Source organism: Panthera tigris, chromosome B3 (assembly GCF_018350195.1).
Source record: "Panthera tigris isolate Pti1 chromosome B3, P.tigris_Pti1_mat1.1, whole genome shotgun sequence".
Lineage (NCBI taxonomy): Eukaryota > Metazoa > Chordata > Mammalia > Carnivora > Felidae > Panthera > Panthera tigris.
The window spans coordinates 106233201-106247567 of record NC_056665.1 but is presented as its reverse complement, the minus strand read 5'-3'; the positions used below and the strand labels follow the sequence as shown (position 1 = coordinate 106247567).

General features: G+C 36.5%; 1 protein-coding gene across 4 annotated transcripts in view; it reads right to left on the bottom strand.

The window, feature by feature from the left end:
* LRRC9 (leucine rich repeat containing 9) overlaps positions 1-14367 on the bottom strand; it is a 112344-nt gene that overhangs the window by 76240 nt on the left and 21737 nt on the right. For all 4 annotated transcript variants that reach the window (XM_042989812.1, XM_042989815.1, XM_042989813.1 and 1 more), the window contains exons 8-12: positions 12038-12193; positions 9283-9479; positions 8294-8425; positions 2268-2444; positions 1395-1512 (exon numbers count right to left, since the gene is read on the bottom strand). In XM_042989812.1, the coding sequence (XP_042845746.1) occupies positions 1395-1512; positions 2268-2444; positions 8294-8425; positions 9283-9479; positions 12038-12193 (780 nt within the window). The remainder of the gene's footprint in view (positions 1-1394; positions 1513-2267; positions 2445-8293; positions 8426-9282; positions 9480-12037; positions 12194-14367) is intronic.

Genomic DNA, 14367 nt, shown 5'->3' with positions numbered 1-14367 from the left:
TCTTTCTTCTCTTCCAGAAAGTACATAAGGGCACTTTCGCCACACCAGCCTGCTGAAGCCACTGTCCCTCTGGCCTGCTGCTGCAGTATCCCCCCTATGTAACCTCCTGCCATCAGCTCCTACTCCCTCCAATCCATTCTCCACTGAATGGCTGGAAAGCTGTTTTGGTGATTTTTTTTTTTAACTGTAAAAAGTACATGAAGTAAAACTACCATTTTAATCGTTTTTAAGTGTACAATTCATTGGCATGGAGTACATTCACAATGTTGTGCAACCATCACCACTATTCATTTCCAGAACTTTTCATCATCCCCATAGAAGCTCTGCACTCATTAAAGAATGACTCCCTATCCTTCCATCCTCATCCCCTGCTAACCTCTATTCTACTTTCTGTCTGTACCAATTTGCCTATTCTACGTACCTCATATAAGTGGAATCATACAATATTTGTAAATTTGTGTTTGGCTTTTTTCACTTAGCGTAATACTTTCAAGGTTTAACCATGGATCAGAATGTATCAGAATTTAAATACTTTTTATGGCTAGTATGCCATTGGATGGCTATATCATATTTTGTTTATCCATTGTGTCTTGAGGGGCATTTGGGTTGTTTTGACTTTTTGGCTATTATGAATAATGGTGTTATGAACATGGGAGTGGTGTACCAGTATCCAAAAACTTTTGAATGCATACCTCACTAAATCCTAACCACAACTCTGTGAAGTAGATACTATTATTACCTTCATTTTATAGATAGGAAGAAAAAGGCACATAGAGGTGAAGTCACGTAGCTCCTGAGTAGGAAAGCCAGGATTTAAATGCAACAACATTGTCATTTTTGTGTGCGCCATGATGTGAAAAGGGTGAGGGAGCACTGCTGTACAACAGGGTGTTACAGCTGCCTCAGCAAGAGAGCAGAAGACAGAGAAAGGGTGACTGGATATTTTGGAGCTCAGAGTGACCAGGGAGCAAGGTGCAGACAAAGAAGTAGAAAATAAAGAAGTGGTGGCAGTAAGAGAGAAAGAAAAACAGGATGACAACCAGAAAGCATAGCAGTGTTCAGCGAATGGACTTTTTTTTTTTCAAGATGGAGAAGACCCTAGAATGTTTAAAAGAGATTAGAGAAATAGATTTCAAGATCATTAACAAAAGGATCACAGCATGAAAATAGGATACCTAGAAATATTAGATAGGCAGATAAATTAATTGATGGACTTATTCTGGTATAATCCAAAGAAGGAAGATGCTATACTTTGTAGCACCAAGCTTTCTGTGAAATAGCAGAAGTTGGCTATAAATATGAATAAAAGGATTGAGAACCAAGCCCTGTCTAACCAATGGCAGGGCTTTATTCATTAGGAAGAAAGCATTATTCTGAATGACATTTTATGCTACCTTGTTCGTTTCACTGTCTTTGAATCCTTTTTCAAGTATTTGTAGCAGATGCTTTTTCTTCACTGTAACTTCAGGATCAAAAACATAAAAAAGACATTCCAGCATCTTTCGATAGCTCCTTAAGAATAATTAAGATAAAAAAAAGTTTGAGAATTGATTTCAAAAGAGCTTAGGCATAGATAAGACAATCATATATCCTGCCCTGGATATTTCCCATTTACAGTGAATGTCCAGTGTCATTACTAAGCCTCCAATCCCCCTCAGTCTCAAAAAGAGCCCCAGGGGCACCTGGGTGGCTCAGTTGGTTGAGCGTCTGACTTTGGCTCAGGTCATGATCTCAAGGTTTGTGGGTTCGAGCCTTGCATCAGGTTCTGGGCCAACAGCGAGGAGTCTGCTTGGGATTTTCCCTCTCTGCCCCTCACCTGCTTGCTCTCTCTCTGTCTCTTTCAAAATGGACAAATGAAAACTTAAAAAACAAAAAAGGCCCCAGTGTGGGTAAACTATGATGTCATCCTCCTCAAGGGAGATGCATGAAAAGGAAATATTTACTAACAAGGCATATTTTCAATATTGTGAACTTAAAAAAAATGTTCATTTATTTTTGAGAGAGAGAGAGCGAGAGCGAGATTGAGACCGAGCAGGGGAGGGGAAGAGAGGGTGGAGGGAGAGAGAATCCCAAGCAGGCTCCAAGCAAAGTCCAACACGGGGCTCAAGCCCATGATCCGTGAGATCATGACCTGAGCTGAAGTTGGGTGCTTAACTGACTGAGCCACCCAGGCACTCCAATATTGTAAGCTTTTAAAACAGAATGACTCTTTACAAAATAAAATCAGACTTCTGTAAAAATGTTCCTTACGGAATTTAACTTCTTACTCTGAATCATGCATATCTTCATTGTCAAGAAACTTCTGGAGTTTCTCTTCAAATTTTAGTCTCAGAATACGGTTGTTAACTTTGATGATACGTTTTACTTTCACTCCAGTAATACCATATGGCCTGAAGTCCCAGGTACAAAAACGTGAGAGAATTAGTTCATAGCAGGAGTTAAACCTATATGGGAAAACAGAATATATATAAAGAAAAGAACACATTGTCCTTAAAATGTTGAAGAACACAAAGTTACATATAACAAAAGTTATAACCCATATTTTATATTTTTTGCTAAAGATACATTGTCATATCATAGCTCTGCTTTGGTCCAAACTGGGCACACTTAATCAATAAAAGAGATGTTAAACTTTGAAACATAAAAGTAAGAGTTGTTTTTATTAATGATTAGATATGTGTTTTGACTGAAAGACATGTTGCTTGAGTAATCCTTCATTACTGAAACACTTTGTTTTTTGGCTTCAGTGAAACCATATATTTCTGGCTTTCTTCTTACTGGCTGCTCCTTAATGGTTTTCTTTGCTGATTCTTTTTCCTCTGGCAGCTTTCTAAATGTTGGATTGCACCTGGAATAAGTCTTGGGTGCTCCTTTTGTTTCCATGAATACTATTCCTAGGTGATTTCATCTGGTCCCTTGGCAATATACAGAAAAAATATATTTTATATATACGGATATATTCCAACATTTTACTTTCAGACTTTATCTCTACCCAATTTAGGTGGATATACCCCTACTTGAACATCCAACTGCTTAGTTGGTATGTTCACTTGCATATGGAATAGGCCTCTAAAACTTAATTCATCACCTGCTTCTAAGCCTACTCCTTCTGACTGTTTTCCATCTCAGTATATGGTACCAGCATCTAACTGGTAGCTTAAGTTAACATCCCAGGAATGAAACTTGCCTCCTGTCTGTCTCACTAATATCCAATTCTTTGGTCAAATCTCTTTGGCCTTACATCTAAAATATCCTGATTATAACCCTATGTCATCACTATCACTGTTATTACTTTTTTGCAAATCATCATCATCATCTCTCATTTGGACTACTGCCAATAACTTCATAACTAGGGATATAGAAGTGAAAGAGGCAGGGTCCCTCCTCTCATGGAGCCTATATTATAAGGAGTTGGCCAAAAAATAAACAATACATAAATAAAATCATTTCTAAACTGACAAGTGCTTTGAAGAAAGAGAAGTTTGGGGTAAGGACTGGAGTGGGGGCTACTGAGTATAGATCTGGGTAAGATATTTCAGAGAAGATATTTGAGTGAAGAAAAGGAGAAGAAGGGGCCAACTATGTGAAGATCTCAAGAAAATGTATTGGAAGTGCTCATCTGCTCTCTACTGCCCTTACTGGGCCATGCCCTATCTTAAAGTAGCACAGAATTTGGACTAAGATGAGATTTTAAAACGAATCAATTTGGAGGCACCTGGGTGGCTCAGTAGGTTAAGCATCTGACTCCAGCTCAGGTCATGATCTCACGGTTCATGGGTTCGAGCCCTGCGTTGGGCTCAGTGCTGACAGCTCAGAGCCTGGAGCCTGTTTTGGATTCTGTGTCTCCCTCTCTTTCTGCCCCTCCCCTGCTGTGCTCTCTCTCTTTCCCTCTTAAGAATAAATAAACATTAAAAAAATAATAATAATAAAATAAAATGGATCAATTTGAAAAGAAAGCTAAGTGATCCTATATGCGATACATTTACCTGTAATGAGATGTCTGGTCCTCACTGGCATACAATATCAACAAAGGCCTGAGCATGAGTGTGGGCTAAGATCACAGAGGTGAGCTTCCTGGTGGGTGGTCTTTCCCTGGGACAAACTCATTTAGAGTGAGTGTCTGCCTTTCCCACTAGCGAAGACTGAACCAGTGCAGCTAAGAGCTGCCCAATTGCTCTTCCCTTGGAGTTGAAAAGTGAGCTGCCCAAACCAAACCATTCCCGGAGGAGCTCACAGTCTGTTAGGAGACAGATACATATAAGTAGTGTGGCAACCAGCTGATGCTGCTAATTAGTTCGGAGGTCTGGATAAATAATTACATCATCACCAGGAGTGGGAAACCTCCAGGCTCATGTATAGAGGGATCACTGTCTGGGCCTGATCAGTCCAAGTCACTCCTACATAATACATCCTGGAACCACTGAAGCTCCAATTACTACTTGCACTCTATTTTTATTATTATTATACTCTGATAGAAAGTGTTGCAGGCATTTTATTTAGATAAAGTTTTGTCATATAGTAACAAGGATAAACAAGGGTAGAAGCGATAAATGGACAACACCTAGCTTCTAGTTCAGTTCCCAGGAATGCAAGAACTAAGAATGGCACAGGAAACTCCATGAAGTGGAATCCTTTCATAGAGCTTTTCTCTGCCTGGAAATTCAGTAGCTGAGCCCTTCTTCACATAGAATTCCTACAGCCCTGGAGACTGGGAACCCCCGTGCTAATGGGACATGGGCTCTGTGCTATCTGGAATCTGAGAACTAAAGCCATTCAATAAATCACCTGGTCAAGCTGGAGATGAGAAGACATCACTCACAGAGTGCCAAAATACTGCTAGAGGAGGGAGAACCAAACCTATAACTGACTAGGAAGTACTGTGACACTCCGTATTATCAGTTCCTCGTAGAAGAGGACACTTCTCATAGCATTGTTGGTAACGTGCTACATGCACTGGGCAGCATCTCATTACTGACCTGAGATATATGCTTTCTAGTCTGAACCTCAAATAATAACTGTAGGAACTTATATAAAATAATATCTAAATCTCTTATACCTCTCTTTTAAGGGGTCCCAAAGACTTAAGGGCGAAATTCAAACTACCAGCTCACGGTGCGCTTTAATGATCAGGCCTTTGTCATGTGGAAATACTGTAGTTCTCCAAATGTATTATAATAGTTCCATACCTTTTCACCACATGCTGTTTCCTCTGCTTAGCAAGTCCTTCCCCTAATTCTGTGTATAGTTAACTTCTATCTGTCCCTCAAATTTCAGATCAAAGTATCTCCCTCAGATGTCCCCACTTCCAAAAACTTTCTCTACACCCCCATTCTGGTTTGAATGTCATTCTTCTCCAGACCAACAATTATCCCAGAGTTTAGTACTGCTTCATTTCCATAGTCTCCCATACCAGATGGCAGCCTGGATGAGAGCAGGAACTGTAACTTTTACCCCTAGCACCTAGAATAGAATCTGGCCCATGGTAGAAACCCAGTGGATGGATGCTGAGCAAGTGAACACAATAGAAAAGATTCAAAGATGAATAAGAATGCAGTCTCTATCTTCACTGAGTTTATAAACAAATGGAGCAGAAAAGTAATGGGACAAACATAGGCAAAATTATAACTGAGTAGAAGATAGGAGAGATGCAACATAGTGCTGTGAAGATTCAAAGAGAATAATAATAATGACTAATCTGATAAAGATGACAAAGGTATTCCTCACAAAAGATGGCTCTTGATGTTGGCCTTGAAGATAAAGTAAGTTTTGACAGACAATGATAGAGAGTGAGGGCAAGGATGTAAGGTATTCTGGGTGAAGGAAGCAGAACAGAGGAAACCACCGTGGTGCACCAGGTGTGTCCCAAGAGCAGTGAGGCACACACAGTTTGGCTGACTCTGGAGGGGTTGGAAAAGTAGTAGGATGGTTTGAACACCATATGGTGAAGGCCACTGAATATTGGGGTGAAAGGTTTGAATATCACTTGGAAAATAACAGGTTGCTACAAAAGGCTTTTATTTTGTTTTACACAGTGCTCTCTGTGTAGGAGGTGTGCCAGCAGGGACCACATAGGAAATCATTTAGCTATCTTTACTGATTGATTAGCAAATACCAAGTACCTACTATATGCAGACACTGTACTACACCCAACGTGGGGCTTGAACTCACGACCTCCAGATCAAGAGTCGCATACTCTACCGACTGAGCCAACCAGGCGCCTCAGGAGCTATTTCATAGTATCCATAAAAAATCACAGCTAAGGTGGCCAAGTTTGTAAAAAAACAATCCTTCAAATTCTGCCAATGTAGATTTGATTTTCTTCTTAAAATGGAACAAGGCTGTTATTACTAAAGCCAAGTAAACAATTGCTAATGCTTATCAAAATCCATCAACCTAATTTACTATCAGGTTGACATAGTTACCTAATGGCTTTTTAGTCATTTTGCTTTTATGTATTTTTTCCTTATAATCTACTTGTTTTGTAAAGAGACTACTCTGCAATAAGTTAAAAAGAAACGGAAATAATAATAAACAAATCTGTTTAGGTTGAGTGAATATAAATGAAAGACTGAAAAATTTTTCATGCACCCTGCAGACAGACACCATTCAATTTTTGTACTTGAAAAATCAAGGCCTTTATTTGTTTATATGGGAAATGGGATGAATCCCCTTTATATCTTTGCACATAAAAATCAAGTATTGTGGTTAAGTGAATAGTGGTAACTGCTGGGCCATTGATGTACTGATACAAGAGAAAATATTTTAAACGGTCTATTTCTCACTTGGGCAGAACTTCTTATGGCTTAAAGTAATTCATAACAATTACATATTTTTATTTATAAAAAGTTAATACAGGGGCGCCTGGGTGGCTCAGTCGGTTGAGCATCCGACTTCGGCTCAGGTCATGATCTCACAGTTTGTGAGTTTGAGCCCCGCGTCGGGCTCTGTGCTGACAGCTCAGAGCCTGGAGCCTGCTTTGGATTCTGGGTCTCCCTCTCTCTCTGCCCCTAACCCACTCACATTCTGTCTCTGTCTCTCTCAAAAATAAACATATAAAAAGTTAATACGAATTTTGCATTTTACTCCATAAAAGTCAGTGTTTGTTTCAACACTGACTGCAAATACAATCCGCTGGGATGCTGGATCAAGTCCATTCAATCACTTTACGTGTTTCCTGCTTTCTCTCTACACACCCAAATTCGCAGTATGCTCTAGGGTTGTAGGGCAAGCTTTGGCTTGTTCACAGCTCCCCAGTTTTGAGGAAATGATTATAGAAATGTGGAAGTTATAATTAGTGATATTTTCTGCTGCAAACCTTTTCTTTCCTTCCTTCCTTCCTTCCTTCCTTCCTTCCTTCCTTCCTTCCGAATTATTTTCTAAGTTGTACCCTCAAGTTGAGGCAACACAGCCATTTCCTTGTTTGTACCAGGAGGCTTCAATTACGAAGTGTGTATGCCCGTTTCCTGTTTCTGGTGGCTCTCTGCATTTCTGCCTAAATGGACTTTTAACCCAAATTCCTGGTTTTTAAGTGTATGCCTTATTTCAACTCAGAGAGTCCATGTGCCCCCTGACTCTAGCCAGCTCTAGACAACTGGTTTGACCTTGACTATGGACCCCCAGGAAATTTGCTATGGTGCCTCCCCCAGTGTCTGCGACCTGCTGTTGCCAATCCTGCTCCTGTGTTCCTTCTCTATCGTAGGTTCTCACACAACATTCAGAATCCAGGGACACGTCCAGTCAAGAAATGAACAGTATAAACATATATAAAGTTAATACTTAGCCATAAACTTAAAAAAATTTATTCTGGCTCTTGGGCTAAGGGAAATTGGGTAAAGAGCAATGAAATATCATTAGGATGTTCTGAAGATTAGCTCACAGCAATTATGTAAACAGAAAAACATATTGGTGGCAAAATAGGTAACAGCTACTCTTCAGTGGATGAACATTCTATATGAGAAGTGTTTTGAAAATTAGACGTTTTAAGATTTTATAAGTTGATATTTTAGCTGATGGTCCTAAGCACCTAAAATTATTTATTTTTTTAAAGTTTATTTATTTTGAGAGCAACAGAGGCAGCATGAGTGGGGGAGGAGCACAGAGAGAGGGAGAGAGAATCCTAAGCAGGCTCTGCACTGACAGCATGGAGCCCGACGCGGGACTTGAACCCACGAACCATGAAATCATGACCTGAGCTGATACCAAGGGTCAGATGTTCAACTGACTGAGTTACCCAGGCACCCCTAAGCACCTAAAATTATTTTTAAGGCTGTAATTAAATTTCAAACAGATTTACCAGTCATCAGATCGAGTGCCTTCTTCAAAGTGGATATTTCCCACAGTTTCCAACTCAATTAACAAAAATGGGATCCATAAGCCATGGCTTTTCTTCTTTTGTTTTACTTCAACATGATAAATTGCTTCAATCCTATTTAAGAGAAAAATTAAGTTATTAGAAAAACCTAAATATCACAACATTAAAATTATAGTTAAAATAGATTTAAAAAAAAAGGCTGATATGAAAATATAAGGCGTTTGTCAATGGGTACAGAAAGGTTGGTGTTAACAGTTAAACCAAGTTAAAGACATTCTGTTTCTGGCAATAAGGTTAGAAGTCTCTCCTGGCTCTGCCGCTTATGGCTCGCAGATCTTTTGATGCTGCGGTTTCTCAGTAAAATGGCAATATTAACAGTACCTACACCTGAAAAGGTTTTTTTTTTTTTTGACGATTCTATGCAAAATACATACAAAGCTCTTAGCAAAGAATTTGGCAGAGTAAGAAATAAGTGTTAGCTGTTAGGAGAAGCAGTAGGAGCAGTAGGAGTATTTACAGGGCAAACTAACTTTATCCATTTAATGCCCTAGTAAATAAAAAATTATTGGTACTTACTAAATCTTCTGCTTTATATTTCTAGTTGAAACTCAGCCAGAGTTTGTTTCTACGTGACTCCAGACAACTATGTATGTGCTTTGCTCAGTCAGGTCTATGTGGCGAGTTTCTCCATCAGTATTTTTAGTTTGCAGACACTAGAGCAGTGATGTGACAAGAAGCCACTAGGGGGAAGTTTGCTGTGCCTAATTAAGCATTGCCTCTGTAAAAAACTATGTATGTCGGCTTTGAATCAATGATGTCTATCTCTGCTGGGAATGGGACTAGAAACACATTCCGTGTTTTACTTCATAATTCTTTCCACCCCTGAGGAAGAGAACTGAGCTCGACTGCTAGCCTAGAACATTCTATCCTCTCCTGTTTCAAATTTGAACTAGACAATTCATAAAACATACTCATCTAGTTTTTTGTTCCAGAATGTTACCCTTTCATTCAAAGCATTTAGTTTGGTCAGTATCTTCTGTTGAAGATTTGGCTCCTCTGTGACAGTTTCACACTTCTTTGATTTTTCAAGTTCAGCTACTTTATAGTTATTGGATCTATCACCGTGCCCTTTGGCAGATCCCTTGAGTTCCGCAAGTTCCCGTTCCAGCTGTTGAAATCAGTGTGCCATAGAGCAAAACATTTTAGTGGAATTATGAAATATACAGTTAATTTAAATAAATAAAATAGAAATCTAGATAATAAATAGGCCAAACGCATAAAAACATGCCAAATGTGCAATTACAACTTTGGTGCAAGTTTAGTCAGTCAATTTCTTTTGACCAAAGGACATTCTTAAATACTTCAAACATGGCAGTTCTTTTCATCGAAATGAGAAAAGCAAAGAAATTGATTTTTAAATATTAGTGATGAGCTTCCTTCTATTAAAGCCAAAGCAAAATTATAACAAATACTGGTTTGGGTATAAATAAAATATTTAAACTTCAAGGTAATGTGACATTTATCACACCTACTTTTCAATTTTTCAGTATTTTTTTTAAGTACTTTGGTATTCTGGGAAAAAATCAACCACAGAAAATACATAAAACATGTATATTGAGATGCATATTTTTCCTCTTGCCTCAGTCTCCTATATACGGCTCAACACGGCAATGTTTTTGTTTAAATTTTGATTGTTTTTTCTTGTTCATAGTGGACTTTTTTGGCATTCATTTGTATTTTAAAAAAAAATATTGCATTAGATATGATTTATTGTGATTACTGAGGTGTTTAGCACTCCAATTTTGGGCCTGCAGTGAGTACCTCAATTGCCTTGCTTTAACCCCAGCTTTGTAGGATTTCAAGATACATTGGAGAGATTTTTATAAATAGAAATTTACTGATTATCTGTCCCACCTCTATAATGGCTATACCCAGCTATTAAAAGCAAATCAAGCATATTTATAAAAATGCTATAGTTTATCTAATCTACAGGTATTATTTTTCACATTTGCAGATTTTCCTTAATACATGCATTTGTACACAAAAATAGATATAAAATGATTTTCATATACTGGTTCATTTTTTATCCAAAAATAAATGTTGTTAATGTTTCACTTTAAGGATGTCTATTATATTATTAATTCAAGCCTGCTTATTTTAGGAAGAGCATTAAATATATTTAAAAGACTTGGTTTTTAATGGCAGTATACTACTCTACCTTACGAATGAATAATTCTTCCTCTTTAGTTCAACAATTAGGTAAGTTTCCAATTTTTTGTTGTTATTAATAGTGTAGTGATAAATATCTTATGTACGTAAATTTTATCCAAATCCTTAGAACAGAGTGCTACCAGTAGGTTTACTGGGTCAAAGGCTACAAGCATTTTTTAGGCTGTGAATACATATGACCCAAATTACATTTCATTGGTGGTGTAGTAGGGTCACACTCATCTTCACCAGCCTGAGTACTGTCACGTGTTACACTTTGACAATTTTATAGGAGAAAATGGTTTTGTTATCTTAATTCACACTTGGAAATTAATAACCAAGTTAAGCTCTTCTTTCAAATCTTAGTCATTTTTTAATTTCTTCTTTTGTGAAACAGAAGCTTATGTACTTTGCTCAGTTTTTCTATTTGAATATTTGCTTTTTGTTTTGTTTATTTATGAATGCTTATACTAAGGTTGTCCATCATGGTTTTTTAAAAAGATTTATTTTTAAGTAATCTCTACACACAGTGTGGGGCTTGAACTCACAACCCCAAGATCAAGAGTCACATGGTCTACTAACTGAGCCAGCCAGATGCCCCCATCATGTTTGCTGAAAACTGTTTATTTTTATTAATGATCCTTTTTAGTACCAAACCATTTTACTTTTATTTTTTGCAATCAGATCTACATTCTGTTCTTTTGTTATTTCTAGTATTCCTTTTATTTGGCAGGCTGAGATCAGTTAACCATATTCATCTATATATTCTTCAGTTTTTTTCATGTTTTTTCATTTTTAATTTAGTTCTTTTTTTCTCCCCACTGGCATTTTTTTTTTTTTTTGGTAAAGTGTAAACTAAGAATCCAATTCCCCTACCCCCAAATAATTTATTTGTCTAACAGTTGTAGAATAATTATATTTTCTTACTTTAAAAAAATACAGTAAGTTCTTATATATAAAAAGTTCTATTTTGAGGTTAATAATCCTTCATTTTTCAAAGCCTACTGTTGGTAAAGGAAATCCAATTTACTCTAAGTAAAAAAAGCACACATAATATAACTACCAAAGTACAGCTTGCTTTAAAGGTCTCATCTGGTTTTAATACCTTAAAAGTATTATTAAAGGGAAATTTTAGCACTTTAGACCAAAAAATTAATTTTGAGCACAGCCTGAATATGTCTAATAAAAATACAGCTGAAATAAATTCTAATAGATTTCAATAACTTTTGGAATCATACTGAATTACACAGCTTTTTAAAACATTTATAAATTTATAAGCCTCTACCTTTTTACAGTTGTAGATTTCTAAGCACACAACGAAGCTTGGTCAAGCAAATGGAATCAAAGGTTTAGAAGCAAACTTGTAGTAATAAAAAAAGTAGTAATAAAAAAATAAGTAGTAATAAAAAAATTATTTCTATATGTGTATACATATATATATAATTTAAAAGATAATGCTGTCTTATCACCAGTTTTCTGAAGATATGGCCACTAAAATTTTACAATACTGAATCTTACATTTTTTTTCACAAAGCTAAATAATTTTATTCTTTCTTCTGGCAATTTCTGTAATTTGCATTTTCGTTCATTCAATTTTTCAAGGTCTTCATGAAGATGCCTCTGAACAGTTTTTATACGCATATTGTAATACATTATTTTTTTCATTGCTGTGGTCTAAAAGTGAGAAAATAAAAACCAATAAACGATCAGCTGAAGTAAAAAACATTATTAAGTTTGGTAGCATTATGGGAGTGTGATATGTTCTATATAACCACTGGAAAATTTTACATGCCCAATAACTCATAATGATGATAGCTGAAATGATAACGGCTATACAGAGTGCTATATTTAAACAATAAGCAAAATATAAAATTCCAAATATTTCCTTTGTGGATAATATTTTAAGTTAAGGCATATTCATATTTATTTCGAGGATGACAACATAAAGTGCCTCCAGATAGAATTCAATTTATAAAATCTTATCATTTAGCTAATAAAGCATATTGCTAAAAAGCAAATAGGTCACTGCATTATTCCTATTTAATTAACTTAGGGAAAAATACATCAAAAGCATTAAAAGCAAATGTAACATTATTCATTTTTTAAAAGCATGGGTAAGAAATAGAATTTGATTTTCCCCCCAATTCTATAAAAGGATGCTCTAAATAAACTTGTTTTAGATTGAGCAAATGACTAAATTGTCAATCTAATCCCATTACCTAGAATATCTTAATACCAGTGGATTATCTAGTTATAATAAATATATAATAAATAGATTAAATCTACTATTAAGAAATACACCAGCTAAATGGTACCTACAAGTAATATTAGTCAAAAGGAACTAGCTGAGGAGAAAATAAGCAAATCAGATGCACTATTAAATGTGACCTAGTTTTAACTGTTTACCTGAAATAATGAAGACATTTCTCTTTATTAGGTTATCTGTACCTTAAATAATTTGGAAGGCTTGTACACTGTTCTGGACATGTATTTTCATAGATGCAGGCTCTTGTTATGTGATTTATTTGTTAGAAAGTGGATAATCAAGATCCCAACAGAATTATTTGGCATAAAATATAGAATAGACACAGTTGTATGGCGTGATGAACAGGCCAAAAGAATTCCCTTTCCCAACATATTATGAAGTTCTGAGATTGAAATCACTAAATTCCTCTATAAAAAATAAGGCATCAATAACAGAGAACAGTTCAGAAAAAACACGCTTGTAAGATGATGATTAATAGATAAAAAATTCCTGATAAAGAAGAGCTTATTTTGGAAGGGCAACTGAGAAGAAAAACAGTAATTAAAGAAATGGCAAGTGGTGTTAATTTTTTGCCTATTTGGAGAAAATGGAAAATCCAATAAAGAATGCTTTGAGTCAGTGTAAAAATTTTCTATTGAATTCTTAAATCTAAAACAAGAGAACGTGGGTAAAGATAGGATTGCTAAATAAAAGATAAGATTCTAAGTTAAATTTGAACTTTAGGTAAATAATAAATTATGTTTGGCACAAAAACAGACACATAGACCAATGGAATAGAATAGAAACCCCAGAACTAGACCCCCAAACGTATGGCCAATTAATCTTTGACAAAGCAGGAAAGAACATCCAATGGAAAAAAGACAGTCTCTTTAACAAATGGTGCTGGGAGAACTGGACAGCAACATGCAGAAGATTGAAACTAGACCACTTTCTCACACCATTCACAAAAACAAACTGAAAATGGATAAAGGACCTGAATGTGAGACAGGAAAAGACCTCTCTGACCTCAGCCATAGCAATTTCTTACTTGACACATCCCCAAAGGCAAGGGAATTAAAAGCAAAAATGAACTACTGGGACCTTATGAAGATAAAAAGCTTCTGCACAGCAAAGAAAACAACCAACAAAACTAAAAGGCAACCAACGGAATGGGAAAAGATATTTGCAAATGACATATCGGACAAAGGGCTAGTATCCAAAATCTATAAAGAGCTCACCAAACTCCATACCCGAAAAACAAATAATCCAGTGAAGAAATGGGCAGAAAACATGAATAGACACTTCTCTAAAGAAGACATCCGGATGGCCAACAGGCACATGAAAAGATGTTCAACGTCACTCCTTATCAGGGAAATACAAATCAAAACCACACTCAGATACCACCTCACGCCAGTCAGAGTGGCCAAAATGAACAAATCAGGAGACTGTAGATGCTGGCAAGGATGTGGAGAAATGGGAACCCTCTTGCACTGTTGGTGGGAATGCAAATTGGTGCAGCCACTCTGGAAAACAGTGTGGAAGTTCCTCAAAAAATTAAAAATAGACCCACCCTATGACCCAGCAGTAGTATTGCTAAGAATTT